At 45.3% G+C, this 23075-nt stretch overlaps 1 protein-coding gene across 2 annotated transcripts in view; it reads left to right on the top strand.

Moving 5' to 3' along the window:
• Positions 1-23075, top strand: part of LOC126284757 (protein lin-28 homolog) — a 489075-nt gene that overhangs the window by 85141 nt on the left and 380859 nt on the right. The window contains exon 1 of one of the 2 annotated variants that reach the window (XM_049983903.1): positions 22135-22502. The exons of the other annotated variant lie outside the window; for it this stretch is intronic. Coding sequence (XP_049839860.1) covers positions 22475-22502 — 28 coding nt within the window. The 5' untranslated portion in view covers positions 22135-22474. Of the gene's footprint in view, positions 1-22134; positions 22503-23075 lie in introns of those variants that run through there. 2 annotated transcript variants of the gene reach the window in all.

The raw sequence follows: 23075 nt of genomic DNA on the forward strand, positions 1-23075 counted from the left end.
GGTGCTTTTGGTTACACGTGTCGGTCATCTCTTGTTTGCATTGACGGCACTTTGAACGGTAGATGTTACATTTCAGATGTGTTACGACCCGTGGCTCTACCCGTTATTCGATCCCTGCGAAACCCTACATTTCAGCAGGATAATGTACGACCGCATGTTGCAGGTCCTGTACGGGCCTTTCTGGATACAGAAAATGTTAGACTGCATCCCTGGCCAGCACATTCTCCAGATGTCTCACCAACTGAAAACGTCTGGTCAATGGTGGCAGAGCAACTAGCTCGTCACAATACGCTAGTCACTACTCTTGATAAACTGTGGTATCGTGTTGAAGCTGCATGGGCAGCTGTACCAGTACACGCCATCCAAGCTCTGTTTGAATCAATGCCCAGGAGTATCAAGGCCGTTATTACGGCCAGAGGTGGTTGTTCTGGGTACTTATTTCTTAGGATCTATGCACCCGAATTGCGTGAAAATCTAATCACATGTCAGTTCTAGTATAATATATTTGTCCAATGAATATCCGTTTTTCATCTGCATTTCTTCTTGGTGTAGCAATGTTAATGGCCAGCATAACTGTTTTGAAATTATTCACAATGCCATGCGGTTTCCATGGTCACCACCTATTTCTTACAACGTCACAGTGTGTTCCGATAACGGCCACTGGTGGCCAAGTGCAATAACATCGTGATCTGATGGTACTCATAGTACATGCTGTTGATAGTAATGCCCATTTTTTTTTTACTCAAGCATACAATCAGCACTGTACTCTTCAGTCTCGGGTTTGTTTTCCGAGCAGTGTTAGCTGTACTTGGACTGTGGTACACAACAGTACGGATATATGCCCTTCGTGTAGGGTTTCACTGAATGCAGTGGAAGACCGGCATAACGGCACCTTTATCATCGTATTGGCCACCTACTATCACGTAATAACTTTAGTTCCTTTCGTTTCGTTGTTGTTTCCTGCTCTTCTAGTACCTCATCATATCTCCTAGTTGCTTTTTTTCTTTCTTCTGTCGACGCTATTCCCTGTATCTTCTGCATCGAAACGACACTAAATTTAGTATTTTTTATTTCTTAAACGGTTGCTTTCTGTTATTTTTGATTGTTCAATGTTATTTGCTTCTAGTTCTTTTCTTAGTTCTGTAAACCATAATGTTGTTTATTTTCTTTCTTGAAATACAGAAATATCTGTATCGTTAAGACCTTTTCATTCATTCGTTAGAAATAGCACTTTGCTATTACTACTGGGATTTTCTGTATATTTTAGCAAATCTCCTCATTATTTGTCATTTCCCGACCACCTGTACGTTGTGTTGTACCTATTATTTTTCTTATAATAAGTCTTCAGATGTCTGTATTCTGTCCAGATTATAGTTAATCGTTCAGCGTTCCCATGCATCTCACTGTCGTAGAGTGTTTTAGTGTTGTATTTCTAGGTACGTTTCTTGTTGTAGATATTCTTTGCCAAAGAACATTCTCCTTCCATTTTACTAAGTCCTACATCTACTGCAAATTTTTCTAGTCCATTCTGCCGTATGGTTTCTGAGAGATATTTTAATTTACTAATTCGCTCTTTTTCACATATTTGTGCCGGCCGCGGTGGTCTCGCGGTGCTAGGCGCGCAGTCCGGAACCGTACGACTGCTACAGGTTCGAATCCTGCCTCGGGCATGGATGTATGTGATGTCCTTAGGTTAGTTAGGTTTAAGTAGTTCTAAGTTCTAGGGGACTGATGACCACAGCAGTTGAGTCCCATAGTGCTCAGAGCCATTTGAACCATTTGAACATATTTGTGTTTCTTCGCATTTCGGTGATTTTGCATTATCATGATTTCTTCCTTGTAAAAATTTCAGACCAGTTCTGTTCGCTAATATTCCCAGAAGATTTATTTGAGTAGCTGTTTCTGTCGGATTTTTTGTTGAAAGTGTTGAAAAATCAGCTGCAAAAGCCAGGCAGCTTCTCATAATTGCATTTGATTTACTTCCCATAGTTACGGGTTTAATTTTGTGGTTTTCGTACTTATTTTATTGGTATAAACCTAGGCATCTCTGGCACATTTCTATTGAGTTGACCCAAAATTTGATTTAGGCAGGAGCGATGGGAGACAGGAACAAAGCAGAATCTAACGTTGATTCTCGACTGTACCGCATTTTTGACAATAAGCGTTGGTCTGTATGTACGGCACAAATTTTGCCGTTGGTTTTAAACTGACTTCCCCGTGAGCTAGAGACTTTCAGTGTAGTTCAGAACTGAATGACAACGCAGTATTATTAACACCCTTACGTGTTTAGGGTGTGACCTTGGGTACCTTACATCCCTGTTCCACTTGCGAAGCTTTCCTGGTAAGAATGATTGCTGGCAAGTTGTGTGAGTTTTATTCCCTCTAATTTTTAACTTCGAGATGATGTCGTCGTGAAATAATCGTAGGAGGAAGCAATGCATTGGTTGAGTCGGCTCAAGGGAAACTGAAATAATCCCGAATTTCACCACATGTCTACGGGGACTGTTTCCTGACTAGAAATGTAGGAAAAAATGTGCAATGAAAATCCCTCCGTAGGTGCATCGTTGGCATCGTAGACGGCGCTGACGGGTGACAGTTCCTCTGACTAGGTGACGTGTGTCCCTTGTGTGGTACAGGCTCTGTGATTGACGGAGAGTACTGTAAGCAGCAGAATGGGCCAGTAGTGAAACCTGGAACAAGCCGGCCAGCAGAAGGAATCGGTCGAGAGCAAGGATGGCTATAACAAAACAATTACCCTGACCGACACCGATCACATCACACATTTCAAGCCCTTTCTGGGCGTCTGGGCGGTCACGGGTACTCTTACACAGGCGAACATACAGGGAGACGGCAGATTGTGCGTACACCAGATTTAGAGGGCCTGGTTCTACAGAATATTCAGGCGAACGCTATTTCATGCTCCAGGTGAGTGGCCCGCCAATATGGTGTAGATAAAGTACGATTACTTAGACGAGAATCGCTACTATGACTATCGCGTGCAATCCCATGGAGGGCACCTTGAAGCTCTGTTGTGATGTGGATGCGATGCAGCTCCGGGACGACTTGTCGTTGCGGCCGGCCGATGTGGCCGAGCGGTTCTAGGCGCTACAATCTGGGACCGCGCGACCGCTACGGTCACAGGTTCGAATCTTGCATCGGGCATGGATGTGTGTGATGTCCTTAGGTTAGTTCGGTTTAAGTAGTTCTAAGTTCTAGGTGACTGATGACCTCAGCAGTTAAGTCCCATAGTGCTCAGAGCCATTTTGAACCAACATAACTATGGACAGAGTGACGATGCGAACCCTATGTTTTAACTACTGATGACGCCTTTGACACAATTGTTTTATGAATCTCCATTGCAGAATGTGATGTTAGTATATTTTACTTCTGGTGAAGGTATATTTAGATATACCGAAACCGTGGTCAAGAATTTTAATAAATCTTTATCCTGCAACTGTTTTGGCTGTCGTCGTTTACCGTGAAGAATTTCAACGGTTGCTGTTTCAGCCATGTTTCAAATCTTGAGCTACCTGTGTGGGGTTAAGAAGCTGCATGGGGCTAGCAGAAATTATTTCTTGCCTTTTGTTGTGTTGGCTGAAGAGCCAACACCGTGTTACTAATGGAGGCCGAAATGCACTCGGTTTAGCTCACACAGGCTGGCGTGAGGAGGGAAGGACTATACTGACGTGACGTCTGGAACACGACAAGGAATTAGAATTCAGAAAGCGGATGTAATTAGTTTGATACTTAACTTTAATCCATTAATGATGAACGTCGGTCTTGAAGGTACATAATTCACAATATTATCTGTTAGTAACTTAATATGGCGCCTTGCTAGGCCGTAGCAAATGTAGACAGTGAACCATCGCTAGCAAAGTCGGCTGTCCAACTGGGGCGAGTGCTAGGGAGTCTCTCTAGACCTGCCGTGTGGCGGCGTTCTGTCTGCGATCACTGATTGTGGCGACACGCGGGTCCGACGTTTACCAACGGACCGCGACCTACACTCCTGGAAATTGAAATAAGAACATCGTGAATTCATTGTCCCAGGAAGGGGAAACTTTATTGACACATTCCTGGGGTCAGATACATCACATGATCACACTGACAGAACCACAGGCACATAGACACAGGCAACAGAGCATGCACAATGTCGGCACTAGTACAGTGTATATCCACCTTTCGCAGCAATGCAGGCTGCTATTCTCTCATGGAGACGATCGTAGAGATGGTAGATATAGTCCTGTGGAACGGCTTGCCATGCCATTTCCACCTGGCGCCTCAGTTGGACCAGCGTTCGTGCTGGACGTGCAGAGCGCGTGAGATGACGCTTCATCCAGTCCCAAACATGCTCAATGGGGGACAGATCCGGAGATCTTGCTGGCCAGGGTAGTTGACTTAAACCTTCTAGAGCACGTTGGGTGGCACGGGATACATGCGGACGTGCATTGTCCTGTTGGAACAGCAAGTTCCCTTGCCGGTCTAGGAATGGTAGAACTATGGGTTCGATTACGGTTTGGATGTACCGTGCACTATTCAGTGTCCCCTCGACGATCACCAGAGGTGTACGGCCAGTGTAGGAGATCGCTCCCCACACCATGATGCCGGGTGTTGGCCATGTGTGCCTCGGTCGTATGCAGTCCTGATTGTGGCGCTCACCTGCACGGCGCCAAACACGCATACGACCATCATTGGCACCAAGGCAGAAGCGACTCTCATCGCTGAAGACCACACGTCACCATTCGTCCCTCCATTCACGCCTGTCGCGACACCACTGGAGGCGGGCTGCACGATGTTGGGGCGTGAGCGGAAGACGGCCTAACGGTGTGCGGGACCGTAGCCCAGCTTCATGGACACGGTTGCGAATGGTCCTCGCCGATACCCCAGGAGCAACAGTGTCCCTAATTTGCTGGGAAGTGGCGGTGCGGTCCCCTACGGCACTGCGTAGGATCCTACGGTCTTGGCGTGCATCCGTGCGTCGCTGCGGTCCGGTCCCAGGTCGACGGGCACGTGCACCTTCCGGCGACCACTGGCGACAACATCGATGTACTGTGGAGACCTCACGCCCCACGTTTTGAGCAATTCGGCGGTACGTCCACCCGAACTCCCGCATGCCCACTATACGCCCTCGCACTAAGTCCGTCAACTGCACATACGGTTCACGTCCTCGCTGTCGCAGCATGCTGCCAGTGTTAAAGACTGCGATGGAGCTCCGTATGCCACGGCAAACTGGCTGACACTGACGGCGGCGGTGCACAAATGCTGCGCAGCTAGCACCATTCGACGGGCAACACCGCGGTTCCTGGTGTGTCCGCTGTGCCGTGCGTGTGATCATTGCTTGTACAGACCTCTCGCAGTGTCCGGAGCAAGTATGGTGGGTCTGACACACCGGCGTCAATGTGTTCTTTTTTCCATTTCCAGGAGTGTATTTAAAGGCTACCGCCTAGCAAGTGTGGTGTCTGGCGGTGACACCACACTTTGCAGCCGTCTTATAAACGTTGTATTAGAAATCTTTAATATAAAAAATATTATAGTTTCGACAACAGCTCACAGTATGGCACTTATCCATTATAATTATCCGGGCTGTTATGCCGTGGTCGGTTGATGAATTCTGTGTCAATTCCCAGCGTTTCGTCTCCGACTGCGGGAGACATCTTCAAGGGGGTCCATAGCTCGATGGAAGGTCCAACACACCCACTGGCTCGCTACTGACTGCCGCTAAATTCAGAGTCCACGCGCTCCCGCGGCGTGACAGCACGTGTTTTGAAAACGTCAGTGCAATTGGCCGCTGTCCGTCGCCGTCGACCGCCGTTGCCATCACCCATTAGTGGACGGGTGGCACACGGAATTTAGCTGTAGTCAGTGGCGAGCCAATGGGTGTGTTGGACCTCCCATCGAGATACGGACCCCCTTGAAGATGTCTCCCACAGTCGGAGACGAAACGTTGGGAATTGACACAGAATTCATCAACCGACCACGGCATAACAGCCCGGATAATTATAATGGACACGATATTTCCGCCCGTGAAAGTCTACATGTTAGTATTAGTACGACAGTTACATTTTAGTATCAGCGCAAGCGACTATCGTAGTTAATTTGGGTTGCCGACTGATGAGGTTGTCCCGTTGCTGGAGGGGTACGCAGCCGTGTCGGGACAAAGCGCGCACATGGTGGGCCTCGGGCAGAACGGCATTCTGCCTGTCGGAGAGCACGCACTACAAAAAACTCAACGCGCGGGGCACGCAGCGAATAAACTCGACAAAGGGCGCATTCCGCAGTTCCGCTGTCTCTGTCGCCGCTTCCCCCCCCTCGGCCACGGCGCACGCGTTAATTATAATAACATAGGGCCGGCATGCAAATGTGGCGGCCGGAGGAGGCGGGCCTTTGTCTTTGGAACGGCCGCCTAACGGGACCAGGTAGCGAAGCGCCCGCAAAGGGGAGCCGTGTTCCGCTAGGGCTGCCCGACCCTATCGTACCCACCGCTGAATGGCGCGCTGGGGTCGGCGGCCGGGTGCGCCGCTGCCTCCCGTGCGAATCCCCGCCTCGCCGGTGTGCACTTCCTTTTGCTAAGGAGCTGCCGGTAGGAAGTCCCCCCACAGCCGCCCGGAAGCTGCCGCTGCTCGAGACGCCTCACCTGTTGAGAACGGCGGACGAGTTGTATGTGCTTTAGGCTTCCGGCCCCTACATCTATGTGTATTCCCAAGCCAGCTTATTTATTCATTCATTTATATACGAGGTGTATGAGAGAAGCAATGAGGCTGACAACAGTGCGAGCGATCTGGAACCGCTGTGCTACTTGTGTAGACCGATGTGTTCATCCCTTACAGATGCTCAGCCCGAGTTTCAGCTCTGTACAGCCATCACGTGATTTTTGAGAGCGCCATCAGTGACGTGTTTCTCTTGTTTGTTACGTACACTACTGGCCATTAAAATTGCTACACCGAGAAGAAATCCGGATGATAAACGGGACATATACATTATACTAGAACCGACATGTGATTAGATTTTCACGCATTTTAGGTGCATACATCCTGAGAAATCAGTACCCAGAACAACCACCTCTGGCCGTAATAACGGCCTTGATACGCCTGGGCATTGAGTCAGACAGAGCTTGGATGGCGTGTACAGGTACAGCTGCCCATGCAGAATCAACACGATACCACATTTCATCAAGAGTAGTGTCTGGCGTATTGTGACGAGCCAGTTGCTCGGCCACCACTGACCAGACGGTTTCAATTGGTGAGAGATCTGGAGAATGTGCAGGCAGGGCAGCAGTAGAACATTTTCTGTATCCAGAAAGGCCCGTACAGGCCCTGCAACATGCGGTCGTGCGTTATCCTGCTGAAATGAAGGGTTTCGCAGGGATCGAATGAAGGGTAGAGCCACGAGTAGTAACACATCTGAAATGTAAAGTCCACTTTTCAAAGTGCCCTCAATGCGAACAAGAGGTGACCAAGACGTGTAACCAATGGCACTCCGTAACATCTCGCCAGTATGGCGATGACGAATACACGCTTCCAATGTGCGTTCACCGCGATGTCGCCAAACACAGAGGCGACCATCATGATACTGTAAACAGAACCTGGATTCATCCGAAAAAATGACGTTTTGCCATTCGTGCAGGTTCGTCGTTGAGTACACCATCGCAAGCGCTCCTGTCTGTGATGCAGCGTCAAGGGTAACCGCAGCTGATAGTCCATGCTGCTGCAAACGCCGTCGAACTGTTCGTGCAGATGGTTGTCGTCTTGCAAACGTCTCCATCTGTTGACTCAGGGATCGAGACGTGACTGCACAATCTGTAACAGCCATGCGGATAAGATGCATGTCATCTCGACTGCTAGTGCTACGAGACCATTGGGATCCAGCAGGGCGTTCCACATTACCCTCCTGAAACGACCGATTCCATATTCTGCTAACAGTCATTGGATCTCGACCAATGCGAGCAGTATTGTCGTGATACGATAATCCGCAATCGCGATAGGCTACAATCCGTCCTTTATTTAAAGTCGGAAACGTGATGGTATGCATTTCTTACACGAGGCATCACAACAACGTTTCACCATGGCAACGCCGGTCAGCTGCTGTTTGTGTATGAGAAATCTGTTGGAAACTTTCCTCATGTCAGCACGTTGTAGGTGTTGCCACCGGCGCCAACCTTGTGTGAATGCTCTGAAAGGCTAATCACTTGCGTATCACAGCATCTTATGCCTGCCGGTTAAATTTCACGTCTGTAGCACGTCATGTTCGTGGTGAAGCAATTTTAATGGTCAGTAGTGTAAATGGAACAGCGGAATTGAGAGCAACATTATGTCCTCAAGTTCTGTGCCAAACTTGGAGAATCCGTGAGTGTGACCTTTGCAAACCTGAAACTGGCATATGGGGAACATTCCTTAGCAAGAACACACGTGTTTTGTTCGCTGGCACTAATCAGTTCTGGAAGGGCGAGAACACTTTTAAGATGAACCTTGCTCAGGAAGACTAGCTTCAAAAACCAATGAAAACACCGAATGTGTGTCGGCTCTTATTAGATCAGACCGACGTTCAATAGTAACCATGATGGGTGACCTGTTCAACACTACTACCGTACATGAAATCTAGAGTGATAGTTTTATATATGCGCAAGGTTTATACCAAAATAGTGCCGAGAAACCTCATAATTGAGCAGAAGGACAATCGGAGAAACGTGGTGGACGAGCGGTTCTAGGCGCTTCAGTCTGGAACCGCGCGACTGCTAAGGTCGCTGGTTCGAATCCTGCCTCGGGCATGAAGGCATGTGATGTCCTGAGATTAGTTAGGTGTAAGTAGTTCTAAGTCTACGGGACTGATGACCTAAGAAGTTAAGTCCCATAGTGCTTAGAGCCATTTGAATTTTTTCCCTTTCCTTGCTTATTTCATGAAGTCGATCACATGAGCGTTGAATTCAGAGAACATATCTATTTAACGTCAAATAAAATCAACACTTCTTCAATGCTAGTCAACAGCTGAATACTGATCGTACTGGATATGGTATAGTGTATGCTCTATCGGAGCGCTATGGCAAATCTGTTTCGCGTCACTGGCGGCTAGAGTCAAATCTAGAAGTATGATTATGGTCGAACGGCCTTAAAAATACCATGCAGGAGCCGATGAGACAGGTAGAGAATATTACGCTATAGCTCCTTCCGGACAATGTAATTGAAGAACAGGCTTCATAGTGAAGACAAAATGCGTCGCAATGGTTGCTTTGAAACAGCGCGGCCGATTTCCTTCCCCATCCTTGTCACAATCCGCGCTTGTGCTCCGTCTCTAATGACCACGATGTCGACGGGCCGTTAAACCGTGTCTTCCTTTGGAAGGCCTGTTAATAAGTAGTAGTTAGTTCAACCGTAAGTTTTTTACCTCAATGGCGAACGAAGTGGATTGGCGGTGGGAGGCGGGTAGGGGTGGGGAGAGACCTGAGGCAGGGCAGGAATTATAATCTAGCGTGCAAAATACCGTATCTCTAAACTTCAATTCGGCGCACTTTAGGTACAATAGCTTAAGTGCATTACCAATATTTACAGGAAACACATACACGTCCTGGTCAGAAGTATCTGGTTACCCCCAAGTAAAGCAGAATTAAGCACTAGACGTCGCGAGAGGAGGACCCACCAGTATCAAAGGAGGCGGTGAGAGTATTGTGTTGTCAGTACCGAAGGAATATCAGCAGAATGTGTCGGTCGGGTGAGCTCAATGACTTAATAAGGTGCCCGCATCTCGTGGTCGTGCGGTAGCGTTCTCGCTTCCCGCTCCCGGGTTCCCGGGTTCGATTCCCGGCGGGGTCAGGGATTTTCTTTGCCTCGTGTTGGCTGGGTGTTATGTGTTGTCCTTAGGTTAGTTAGGTTTAAGTAGTTCTAAGTTGTAGGGGACTGATGACCATAGATGTTAAGTCCCATAGTGCTCAGAGCCATTTGAACTTAATAGGTGTACAATGGCTGTAACAGACAAATCAGTGGAAATTGAACCTACAGCTTAATTCTGGCATTGTAACACGGAGTGTTATCCTGCTGGATGATGGTATCGCCGTCGTGGAAGACATAAAAGATGAATTTCTGTTAGTCATGTGCTATAACCGTTCACGTATGTTATATCTGTAATGACGCCTTCGATTACTATCACAGATCCGATGGCAGCCCAGGTGAATGTCCCCATACCACAACATCCGCCCCCCTCCCCTCGTCCCCCCCTCCCCCGAGAAACCGGTAGCCTGTTTACCACGTATACGGACACGACCATCGATCTGGTGTAGCAATAGAAATGATTCGTTATATCAAGCGACATGTTTCCATTGAACTATCGTCCTTTCTCGGTGATCACGTGCCAGCTACAGCCATAACTGACCATGTTGTAGAGTCAACATAGGAACCCATAGGTCTCGTCTGCTGTTGAATCCCACGTCCGACAATGTGCAACGAACCGTGTGCTCGTAGCACTTTTGCCTCCACCAGCAGTCCACTGCATTGTCCGCTGTGTCTCAAAATTGCCGTCTGCCGTGCTTTGCGGACCGTGTAAGCCGCAGACCTGCACGTTATGTGTTGAGGCGTGACGTCCAAAGCCGTGTCGCCTACTCGTGGTTTTACTGTCGGATAACCACTTTCCATAGATGCTCACGACAGGAGCACCCGAACAGCCGACCAGGTTCTCTGTGCCCAAGATGAAGTCAGGCAATTGTACCAATCGTTTGGAATATTCACTAACATAAATGGTTTTAGACAATCTGAGGTCCTTATCGTTCCTAGAGCCATTGCCCATTCGTCTATGTCCCAACTATGTGCTTTCGTTATAGCATCACATGCTGGCAACGCTACTAGGTCGCATTTAGTAGCGCAAATATTTTGGCTAATGGTGTATACTTGTTCTTGTCAACCCAAGATTCCAAACCATTCCTTGGTCAAAGTATTCAAAACTTCTTATACCCTCTGGCCTTAATTGTAAGAATGTTGCCCTTTTCCCTGTAAGGGATTCATAGTAACTAACTTTTCCTATTTTTGTACATTCGATTTTGCCTGAAGGGGCATCGGAATATGGGAATCAGTAACCTATTGTCTGTAGTCTGCCAAGACCAAATAACGGACGCGATTTTGTAGACGTTTCTTGGGTAACATACCATTGTTGCAGCAATGTGCTGCAGTTACGGCTACCCGCCGGTGTAGCGGCAGCCGTTCGCACGCCGTAGTTAAAAGGCGGCAACAGCTCTGATAGCTGTAAGGGATATTCTGTCGTCATGTGGACTGCTGCACGGGTAAGTGATCACCTGTAAATCAGAGTATATGTATGATACGTTTCTCTTTTGTTCGCAGGTAAGCAGTTCGACGTCTTAACGCTGATGTATGAGGAACACACTGCCTGTCATATAGATAAGAAATCTGCAAGAAATTTCACTGTGATGGGACATAAATATCTTCGTGGTGAGTGCGTACCTATTTTGCCATCTTTTTTGTTCTGTTTTTATTGTCAAACTCAATATAGCTTTGATGCCGTCTATCATTTCTCCCTACTGCCTAAGTTGTTTTACATCCCCGACGGATACTAGAATAAACTGTAGGGATCACGAGACATACGCGCCGTAGCAAGATGCGCCGTTGATGTCACAGTGAACGAAACCAGCGCACGGTAGAAATCAGTTCCCATAACGTTGTACTGACGTTTACAGGCGAAAACAAGGCAGTTAACGGCAGAGAGAAGTTTTATCAGTGACGCGATTGAGTTCGGAGTTACGCCGAAATTGTCAGTGTACTGAGGCATTTCTTAGAGTAAGCTTTTAAGAGAAAAACTACTCGCGCTACACACTAACTTTGGGCGGAGATTATCATTATCTGATTATATGGTATTAGCAGTGATCTCGATCGCTGCCGAAACGCAGCAGAAAAAGAGAAAAATCGTGATGTATAGGCGAAACAAAGTTTTAAAAAATTTTAAATGTCAGTTCGAATGGTAGAATATTCACCCAATTCTAATTCCGTTGTTGATATGTCCCTACCAGCTGTTCACGTATAAAATTCTGCCAAAGAAATTAGTCACTGCATCAACCTGAAGAGCAGCGGGTAAGCTGAGGTCTGTTAGTGGGGAAATCCTACAATTATCTTACGAACTTTTAAGACGGTGCTATTGATTAGAAGGCCAGGCGCACCTTACATCCGGCATCATGTCTCTGAATTTTAGTCACGACTTTAATGTACATTTCAGACGAATATAATAACGATATTGCAGAATGTTAGGATCTGCTGTCGAAACGAAAAGGGAGCGCAGATCATGCAATTGTGCTGCCAAAAAAAAAGGTGGAAACCATCTCTACGATATTTGTGAGGTCTCTCTTGTCATTATTTCGTTTATACATTTTCTTTCTGTCCACGGATTACCGTGCGGTACTTCTCATTGGAATCCATACTATTTTTTTTAAAAAAAGTTTCTAATCACTTCGTTTCCGGAACCTGTACAGAAAATTGGAATAGAGATCAACATAAACATCATTTCCGTCCTTTCTGTGTCCCCCTGTCAGTTCTCCACTTTCGCGTTTCAGCTGAGAATAGTCCGCTAGAAGAAAGATTGTTGGTAAGCTTCTGTGTGAACTCGAATCTCTAATTTTACCTTCATTGCGTTTTCGCAAGATATCTGTAGGAGAGAGGCAATATATTGGTTTTCAATTTTATGAACGTACACTCACGAAATTTTAACAGCAAAACACACCGGGCTACAGAAGAGTTTACTGAGCATCTCTGTGACGCTTTCGCGTTTAGCAACTGAACCTGTAACGACATCCGCTGCTGTTCTTCAGATCTTACCTATTTCCTCTATCAGTCACGTCTAGTACGAATTCAAGACTGACGAACAGTATTCGGATACTGGTAAGCTACCTTCTTTGAGGCTGAACTAAATTTCCTGAGGATGCTTCCAACGCTTCCCTGTCTAGCATCTGTTTCCCCTGCAATGAATTTTGTGTGTTTCCTCCATTTAAAATCTGACGGCTTTTCGACTAAATAGCCTCTCTACAGCAAGTGTCCATCCTCTAAGGGTCTTTCTGCATTTTATTACAATTTTCTAGCGTTACGACGTTTCTATAAACAGCATCACACGCGGAAAGCTTGGCAGTATTTCCGACATTAGCTAACAGGTCATTTAAATAATCTATGAAAATTAATGGTGTGGTGTCACCGCCAGACACCACACTTGCTAGGTGGTAGCCTTTAAATCGGCCGCGGTCCGGTAGTATACGTCGGACCCGCGTGTCGCCACTATCAGTGAATGCAGACCGAGCGCCGCCACACGGCAGGTCTAGAGAGACTTCCTAGCACTCGCCCCAGTTGTACAGCCGACTTTGCTAGCGATGGTTCACTGACTTCTACGCTCTCATTTGCCGAGACGATAGTTAGCATAGCCTTCAGCTACGTTATTTGCTACGACTTAACAAGGCGCCATTATCCGTTGCTATTGATACTGTGAATCATGTAATGTCAAGAGCGACGTTCGTCATTAATGGATTAAAGTTAAATATTCCATCAGCTACGTCCGTTTTTCTTAGTTCTAATACCCTTGTCATGTTCCAGCCCTCACGCCTGCATGCGTGAGCTGAGACGCGTGCATTTCGGCCTCCTTTAGTAATACGGTGTTGGCTCTCCTGTCAACCACAACAAATAGTCCTATAACACTCCCTGGAATACCCTCAAAGATACTTCTATGTCTTCAGACTTACATCCATTAGCCGCGCGGGTTTAGCCAAGCGATCTAAGGCGCTGCAGACATGGACTGTGCGGCTGGTCCCGGCGGAGGTTCGAGTCCTCCCTCGGTCATGGGTGTTTGTGTTTGTCCTTAGGATAATTTAGGTTAAGTAGTGTGCAAGCTTAGGGATTGATCACCTTAACATTTGAACATTTTATATCTCCGTTAAGAACGACACGCTGTGTTCTTATTGCTAGTAAATTTCCAGTCTATTCATTCAGCTGATTTGATATTCCGAGCGCACGAGTTTGGTACATTAGATGGTAACGCGGAACTGTATTCGAATACGGCATCAAACTGGGCGGCGGTATCTAATGCTTGCCGGGTCTCGTGGACGAGCAGATTAGAGGCATTGCTACGCTAGTAGGAGGTGCGATTGTCTTTAACTGTCCTCCAAACCACGTAATTTTATTTTTCTGATATGTCCTTCAGTTGAAAAATCACGTACTATACATACTGCTTTAGACAAGCACGATGACCAATTTGTAATTTTTTTAAAAATTTACCCCATAAAAGGTTTTTGGAATTACTGCAACCAGTCGCCTTTGATTTTGTTCATAAATTTTTGTTGTTTCGTTACCGGTTTCGAATCGTCTAGCGATTCATCATCGCCAACGGCCTTGCCGCAGTGGTAACCTCAGTTCCCGTCAGACCAGCGAAGTTAAGCGCTGTCGAGCTGGCTAGCACTTGGATGGGTGACCATCCAGTCTGCCGAGCGCTGTTGGCAAGAGGGGTGCACGGAATCACGGCCTCACTACAGACATTTCTGGTGTCTGTAATCTGGAACTCGTGTCGCCGATGCGCCAGGAAAGACACGTACTACAGATTCCACGTTATGCTGTTGATCCTATTATCCCCTGTTTCATAACTGGGGTTGGTTAGGGACACGCAGGTCACCGAAATGGCGTCCAACTGAAACACTTGCACTCGGCCATAGCGCCTCACGCAATTACTATTTCTATCCTTTCTCAAGTCACAGCACAAATAACCGAATAAGCTGACACTCTCGCTTTGTTAAAAAAATGTTCAACTGTGTGTGAAATCTTATGGGACTTAAGCTTACACACTACTTAACCTAAATTATCATAAGCACAAACACACACAGCCATGCCCGAGAGAGGACTCGAACCTCTGCCGGGACCAGCCGCACAGTCCATGACTGCAGCGCCTTAAAAAAAATGGTTCAAATGGCTCTCTAATGACCGCGATGTCGACGGGCCGTTAAACCGTGTCTTCGTTTGGAAGGCCAATTAATAAGCAGTAGTTACTTCAACCGTAAGTTTTTCACCTCAATGGCGAACGAAGTGGATTGGCGGTGGGAGGCAGGTAGGGGAGAGGGGAGGGTGAGACCGGAGGCAGGGCAGGAATTATAATCTAGCGTGCAAAATACCGTATCTCTAAACTTCAATTCGGCGCACTTTAGGTACAGTAGCTTAAGTGCATTACCAATATTTACAGGAAACACATACACGTCTTGGTCAGAAGTATCTGGTTACCCCCAAGTAAAGCAGAATTAAGCACTAGACGTCGCGAGAGGAGGATCAACCAGTATCAAAGAAGGCGGTGAGAGTATTGTGTTGTCAGTACCGAAGGAATATCAGCAGAATGGGTCGGTCGGGTGAGCTCAATGTCTGAATAGGTGTACAATGGCTGTAACAGACATATCAGTGGAAACTGAACCACTACAGCTTAATTCTGGCATTGTAACACGGAGTGTTATCCTGCTGGAAGAAGGCATCACCGTCGTGGAAGACTTTAAAAGATGAACAGCTGTATAACGTTCACGTATTTAATATCTGTAATGATGCCTTCGATTACTACTACAGATCCGATGGCAGTCCAGATGAATGATCCCATACCACAATACTGCCCGCCCGAGAAACCGTGAGGCAAACTGAGGAGCTACTTGATTGAGATGTAGCGGCTCCGGTCTCGTATACTGACATACGGCCGGGAGAGCGGTATGCTGACCACATACCCCGCCATATCCGCATCCGGTGAAGCCTATGGGCTGAGGAAGACACGGGGGCCCGGCGTTACCGTTGTGCCTTCAAGGCCTGTGCGGGAGGAGTTTAGTTTTAGCGATTCATCATCGGATGATAGATATTTATTGATTGTCTCCAGTAATGTGGGAGTCGTGTAGCTGTGGGAAGATGTATATATGGAGCGTATAAGCACTGACTGTGGCGAGAAGTATTCCCATTTTCAGATCTCGATTTTGTTGCGTTACGTACAGTTATTAGCATTTTAACGCAACAAAATCGATCTCGTAATATGAATAATTCTCGCCTCAGTCAGTGCTTATGTTCCATTTTGCTGCCACAGCTACACGATTCCCACAATCAATAAATAGGTACCATCTGATGCTAAATCGCTAGGCAGTTCGAAAGCGATAGTGGGATAATAACAATTGAAGAACAAAATCAAAGGCGACTGGTTTGCAGTAATTTCAAAACACCTGCATTCATCACAGTCGCAGGGATCCTCATCCATAATGGATAAGCGCTTTTTCACCCACGTGTCACAGAAATACTATCGTCGCCTATTTCTGCATCATTGTTAAGCAATGATTAGATGAACCGAATACGTCACACAGAAATTCGTAAGCTGAAAGGGCGACATATTGTTATGTAACATACTCAAAACCATCTGATGGTGATTCGCTGATAATAATTCGTAATCGGGAATGATACCATTTGTATAACATTTGGCGGAAATACATAAAGGCGACAATGTCTTCTGCAACTTTTCCCATTTCGGTATACTCGGAGAACACACTTTGGTACGAATTTACCTTCCTGGAGTAGGGAGTAGGGTTTGCTGCAAAGGACGCTAAGAACTGGTACTGGAATTACTGAAGAATTTTTATCCTGACCTTTTCCGCATCACCCATGCCAATCGAGACAGTAAAGCTTTCTGCCCCCCCCCCCCCCCCAAACAACAACAACATACTACAGCGAATACGGACAACTATAGTAACAACGTAAAACTTCTATGTCTCCTCACCCTTGGGAATTGCCCATTATTCTAACCTAGCCTTCACAGCGAATAGAAAGTCACGTAGAGACAGCGCGTTATCCACACTCTTATTGTTTCCAACGCACCCAGAGATAATTTGAGAAAAAAATTGACTGACGAGGCAACTGCCATTATGAATAGACTGTTCTGTCACCAAACACTGGCTGCAAAACAGTCTATTACGATAGCGTGACACGTCATCTCTAAGTACTTTTAGGATTAAACATATTTGCCTTTTTCGAAACCAATCAATTTGAAACTTATCTCGCCGTCTTTTGCGTGATCATCCTATCCTTCTTTTGCCGGTCGTGGTGGTCTCGCGGTTCTAGACGCGCAGTCCGGAACCGTGCGACTGCTACGGTCGCAGGTTCGAATCCTGCCTCGGGCATGGATGAGTGTGATGTCCTTAGGTTAGTATGGTTTAAGTAGTTCTAAGTTCTAGGGGACTAATGACCACAGCAGTTGAGTCCCATAGTGCTCAGAGCAATTTTTATCCTTCTTCTATCGTATTTTCTTCACATCCGTCTATTATCCATACGAAGTAGTTCATCATGTCTTTTGTTTCTGTACTGCTGAATCTTTTCTACAATTCCTGCGATATGCAGCTCCTCTCTCACCTCCGTATTCGTCTTACGACGCAGTTGTATCCTGCCAAAGATCTCACAGGTCCCATTTCCGCTTCTTAAATTCTCTGTAATTATTTGGTAGTTAAAGTCCATACTTCGTATTCATAGAACAGTAAAGGACAGTCATAGCATTATAGAATTTAAGAACTGTCTGTTTCCCGATTTTCTTCAGGAGCATTGTCAACGCGTACTTCTCTATTATTGGCGATTACGAAACACACACAGACGCCATACTCACTTTGTAAAAGCTGGTACCGTCTGAAAGCTGAACGGCACTAGCGTCCCAAGTGGTGAGGAAGCTGACCATCTCTTAATAGTGTATTCGCCCTAAGATGTTTTTTATTTAACCTTCTTGGCTCAGAATTTACGAATGAAAAGTTTATATTGTTGATAAATGCATTGTTTTGGGACAAAATAAAATTAAAATACTAAATTAAAAGAACTGGCGTCTTCTATAAATTGTTAGAACACGTTCAAAGTGAATACTAGGCTTATAAATGTTAAATAGTTTTAATATGCGGAATAGATGGAAAAATCATTATTAACCTTCTATTATGACAGCAATGCCGCTGGAATCTCAGAGTATATGACGTTGCCGAATGAAGTCCCAGTGCTAGATATTGTTGTGATGAAAGAATCACTTCTCGATGTTCTAGCTTATCACAACATGTTCTAAACACACTCTAGTCCATAATTACTAAAGCAAACAGAGATTACCATTATTTCTTTAAGATATGCTGACACTGCGATGGGCAACTTTTTTTTCTAGATAGAGTTGCTTTTTAAAGCAGATGCTGCCACCTACTGGGAACAAGTGGGAACGAAAACAAGTGACGCGCTGAAAGCAGATTGTGTAAGGCAAATGCAGTAATCAGACATAGAGAGATTAGATTATTCCCTGAGCAGGAAAAAATAAAATGTACATGTAGAATATATGTTACCTAAGGACTTCTGAGTTAATTAGCGGAACTGTTACTATACCAGTAACAGACTCTTTACAGAATCGGAACTCCCACGAATAAAAAAAAAGCTTCACACTTGACATGAGTTAATGTGTAAGATTTCGTTAAGCATTTAAGTGAAAGAAATGTTAGAAAAGGTTAGAAATTATGTTTAAAGTTTGCTGGGAAGTCGGAGTCCTCTCATTATGAAACAGTGCCGAATACAGTATGGATAATATTTCTCTCCATTTTAAGCAAAAGCTATTTCTACACGCATCTCATTGTCAGTTCTCCTGAACAATGAGTCGTACAGTGATATAATTTTGAAGGTACAACCAGTGGTATACGTGGATACTGTCTGCAAAATGTGCTGCGAACAGAGGTGGTAGTAAGGAAATAATAAACGAAAAAGGACATACCCGATGCAGCACTTTTATTTCATGAAAAGCTAAAATGTAGTCAACGATAAACATTTTCCCTTTCATTATGTTGTGGGGTGTGTCAGCGAGAAATAGTTCCGTAAAAATTTGTAATTTTGTGTGAAGTTCACTGCAAGTCGCAAGTGTTTTCATTTCAAATAAAGGCTGAATACCGTCTGCGTAGGCAGTGATTTGCGCTGCCTCAAGATATATACACAGTTTCTGTAGTCCTACTAAAATTACTTTGTGACTGACGATTGAGCGAGTCCAGTGTTGGGGACGAGTCACCTACTAACTGGTTAGTTTTTTTTTTTTTTTTAATCACATTCGGTGTACAATTATTTATATGGAAATGGTTGCCACGAAACGGGTAGCGCTTCCGCAATAAAAGTAATTTCAGGTATATAGCAATCGGAAAGGATTTCGAAGATTTAAAGTTTGCATCTTGCATTACATCTCTTACATTGCTTACCAGTGTCAAAACACTTCGACACGATACGCACACCCGGACGGCAGCTTCAAATGTGAAGTCAAGTGTGACAAACTTGGGTGGCTCATCTGCGCTCTTGTTTGACAAACACATGAATAACAGACATCGAATTTCACAAATTTGATCCTTTACAAGCGCCTTTACATCACCACCGCGTGCCGGTGTATACAAATGGTTCAGATCTGTTCGCATATTCCTTTGATCTTAGTTTCCACTATCGTGGGAACTCACTTTAGAAGATGAACTGCAGAAGAAGTAGTTCTTCGCTCAACCAAGCTACACGGCGCAGCCGCTAGTACACTGTAGATGTATTCGGGAGGAAGACGGATCAAATTCCCTTCCGATCGTCAACCTTCAGTTTTTCCGTGATTTTCGTAAGTAGCTTAAGACAAACGGCCGGATGGTTTCTTTGAAAGGGCGCGGCTGATTTCTTTCCTTATATCTTCCTAATAATGACCTTTTGCTCCGTCGATATTTAACCTCTATGCTGACGGTACGTTAGATACTAATTTTCCTCCTTCCGTTTTCTCTTTTTTTACTCAATATGGGCAGCTAAAATTCAGAATATATATAATGAGCCATTTCGGAAGTCTGGCAAGTTACTGACTTCCGTTTCACAGTTGCAAGAACAAACTATCAAATTTTTTGTCAAACATGCTGTCGGTCCAGACTTCTTTGCTTGACAAACACGACAAACAAAGCAATGCAGCACAATGTCCACAAGCGAAATTTGGCATTGTTTAATTATCCTTGTGGCTTCAATAGACACGGGAATTACTGAAAAATACAAAGCTGAGAATCGGTCTGCCATTTGCCAGTTTGAGTGAAACTAGCGGACCTAGCGAAGAGAGAGCTTGGTGTCTATTATAGTCATATGTGCCTTCGGAGTTGCGTTTATTTTCAATACTCTCTCGACGTGTATATAAAATAGTTGTTATAGTTATGGCCCCATGTTGTACTAAATTATGAACAGACATTAGAACGATCTTAAATGGTCAACAGAACAAAATCTCATCAATGAAATGGCATAAGTTAATTGCACCTTACCCGAGAAAGAAAGCGAATATAAATGGAGTATTCCTTGCGTAATGTGTAAAAATAACGCCATATGATGTTTTGTTCTGTTTTGTAGTCATTAGGACCCTTGTTGTCAGAAATATCTTCAATCGTAGTAGTCTGTGTGGTGTGCGGTTCTTCCGGTTTTGGGCATAAGTAATACTCAAACTTCGTTATAATAAGTAACTTGCATTACAGTTAACATAAACGCAGATTTCACAGTCTCAGTCACTGCCTACCCATAATAAAAAATGAACGAGAATCATTTATAAGGCGAGAGAAAAAGTTTACAACAGGAATAAATTAAATGCACACCTAATGAATTAGCATCCCAAACGAGTCATTTTCATCCATTTTTAAATATCTGCATCTAACATTTTATAAAAAGAAGCTTGCAATTCATCACTTGGTTTCTATGAATTTTCTGCTTTTTGTTCTTCTTATGGTAGACCCTTCCATTTTCAAGTAGACTAAGATTGCCTTTCAGCGTTCTTAGGGAATGTAAGCAATGAAACATGTGGTATCTTGTATTTGACATGCTACATCTACTCCATACTCTGCAAACCACTGTGAAGTGCATGGTAGAGGATACTTCATACTACCTCAGTTACTAGAGCTTCTTCCGGTATAGTCCCGTCTGGAGCGCGGGAAGAATATCTGAATTCTTCTGCGTGCGCAATAATTAACTTAATCGTTTCCTCAAGGGCGTCTGCAGAAATTTATACAAGAAGGGAGAAAGTTCTAGTCCTGCCATTTTTAATAAAGCTGATTTGGCTAGTTTGAGAACTTTAAATTTGATAGGGATTATACAAAACTTGTTAGTTTCCGTCAATATTTTTAGGTACGTTACTTTGCTGTTGAGATGTTAAGCCTGTTTCTGAAGTATAAGCCAATTACATATTTTATAAGTATAAATATTATTAAGATTCATTGTCACGATTAAATCCATAATATTCAAAGCGTTATTGAAGAAAAGTTTTCGTTTACATATAATGCTAGTTTCTTACCGAAAAGTAAAACTCTGTTGGATAACAACAAAAATAATCAGGAGAAAGTACAAAATATTTAATATGACAGTAGAAACAGAATTACACTTGAAAAAAATCAGTGATTACTGTCGCGTACTCTACAGTGCTGAAATGTAGTAGAATCGCCAGCAATCATTGGTAGAAATATGCAGAAGTTTTTTAATTTGTTTTGCGCGCTGGGTCCGGTTTTAGAAGGCGGTGACACAAGAGGCACGTTGACCTGACGTTTTCCAAGTAGTGGAATTTTGTCATATGATGACATGATGGAGACCGTGGCTGTTGTTTGAAGACAAATGTTGATGGTGTTTGGACAGCAACCAGCCACAAATTTACTTTTAGTTCCTTTATTCAAAGGGTACCGTTACCGGTTTCGAATCGTTGTGATTCATCCTCTGACGGTTTACATGCTTTCTTTATAACATGTGGCTTTCTCGAGGCAGTTTGCGTCTACCTTAAAGTGTGTTTATTGCTTTACATATGTTCCGTTTCGTTAACTTCCCTACAAATGAATAAGAACTGATACTGCTCCGTCACCAGATATCGTGGCATATTGTCCGTATGGCTCGCTTCTGCAGCAGCGTAGAACAGGCCACAGCAAGAGTTTCGCGACTGCTGTTACAGTGAACAGCGGTACATGTGCAATTTCAGCACGTGACTTCCCCCTCTTTTGGCGCAACGCCCCCCTCCACTGTCGCCGCCGGCGCGGAGAGCCGCGATCATTGGCCCGCGCTTCCGCCAATGACGCGACGGCGGGGCGTGTTGCATCCGGCCGCGGCTACTTCCTGCCCGCGCGAGCGAGGCATTCCGCGTGCGACTGCACGGAACGCAGATGTCAGCGCGGAATGCCGTGCTGCCCCCACCACCGGGCCGGTCCCGTGACGTAGCGGTTCGTGACGCCAGTGGAGGGGGGCACCGCGGAGCGACAGATGTGATTTGTGTTTTACTTTTTTTCTTCTTCTTTGTCCGCGCGCGGGGTCCGGTTTTAGAAGGCGGTGGCGCTAGAGGCACGCCGACTGCACGCTCGACACCTTTCCAGTTGTAGTGCGGCCGTCGCGCGGAGCACATGTGGCGGGAGCGCTGTGACCGGGGTCTAGCCGCCAGTCAAGCCACGCGGTCCTAGAATGGGGTGCCGGCACGTTCTGAGCTGAGCAGCAGTGCGCCACCGATGGACCGAGACCGGCTCTCCGCCCCAGGTCAGAGACATTCCACTCGCGCGCCAGAGGTGACAGACTGGCGCCAGCGGGACGATGTTTGTGCGCAGCTGTCGATGGATGAGTGACGCCCACCCACCGGCTATTTTCTGTGCTGTCTTGTTTCTTATTTCTGTGAATCCTATGCTGTACCCGAAATTTCGAGTAAATCGGCAACGCTTAACTGCGTCACTTCTGGTGGCAGATACCGGAAGACAGTGTATTGTTTATACAGCCAGAGACCCGTGATTTTTCGCACTTTTACACGTTCTGTAATCGTGGTTAAGTGTTTTACACAGTGAATAGCAGTTATTCGTCTACTTAATATTGAAACAACTGGATAACAAATCTGTTCTAGCCTGGTACTCTAATTCCTGACAATGTTGTTTTGTGAAGTAAACCTGTTAACAATGTTACTGTGGCTATCTCGACTTCTACTTCATTTTTTTTTTTAATTAAACGAATACGAGAAGCATCGTTGATAGTTTCACTGCGTACCGTCTGTGGCTATTGTGCAGGCATGTTGGTCTTTATATGTACAAAGGAGCCACAGAGGTGAGCGAAAACGTGCAGTCC

This window comes from Schistocerca gregaria, chromosome 8 (genome assembly GCF_023897955.1).
Source record: "Schistocerca gregaria isolate iqSchGreg1 chromosome 8, iqSchGreg1.2, whole genome shotgun sequence".
NCBI classification, from domain to species: Eukaryota; Metazoa; Arthropoda; class Insecta; order Orthoptera; family Acrididae; genus Schistocerca; species Schistocerca gregaria.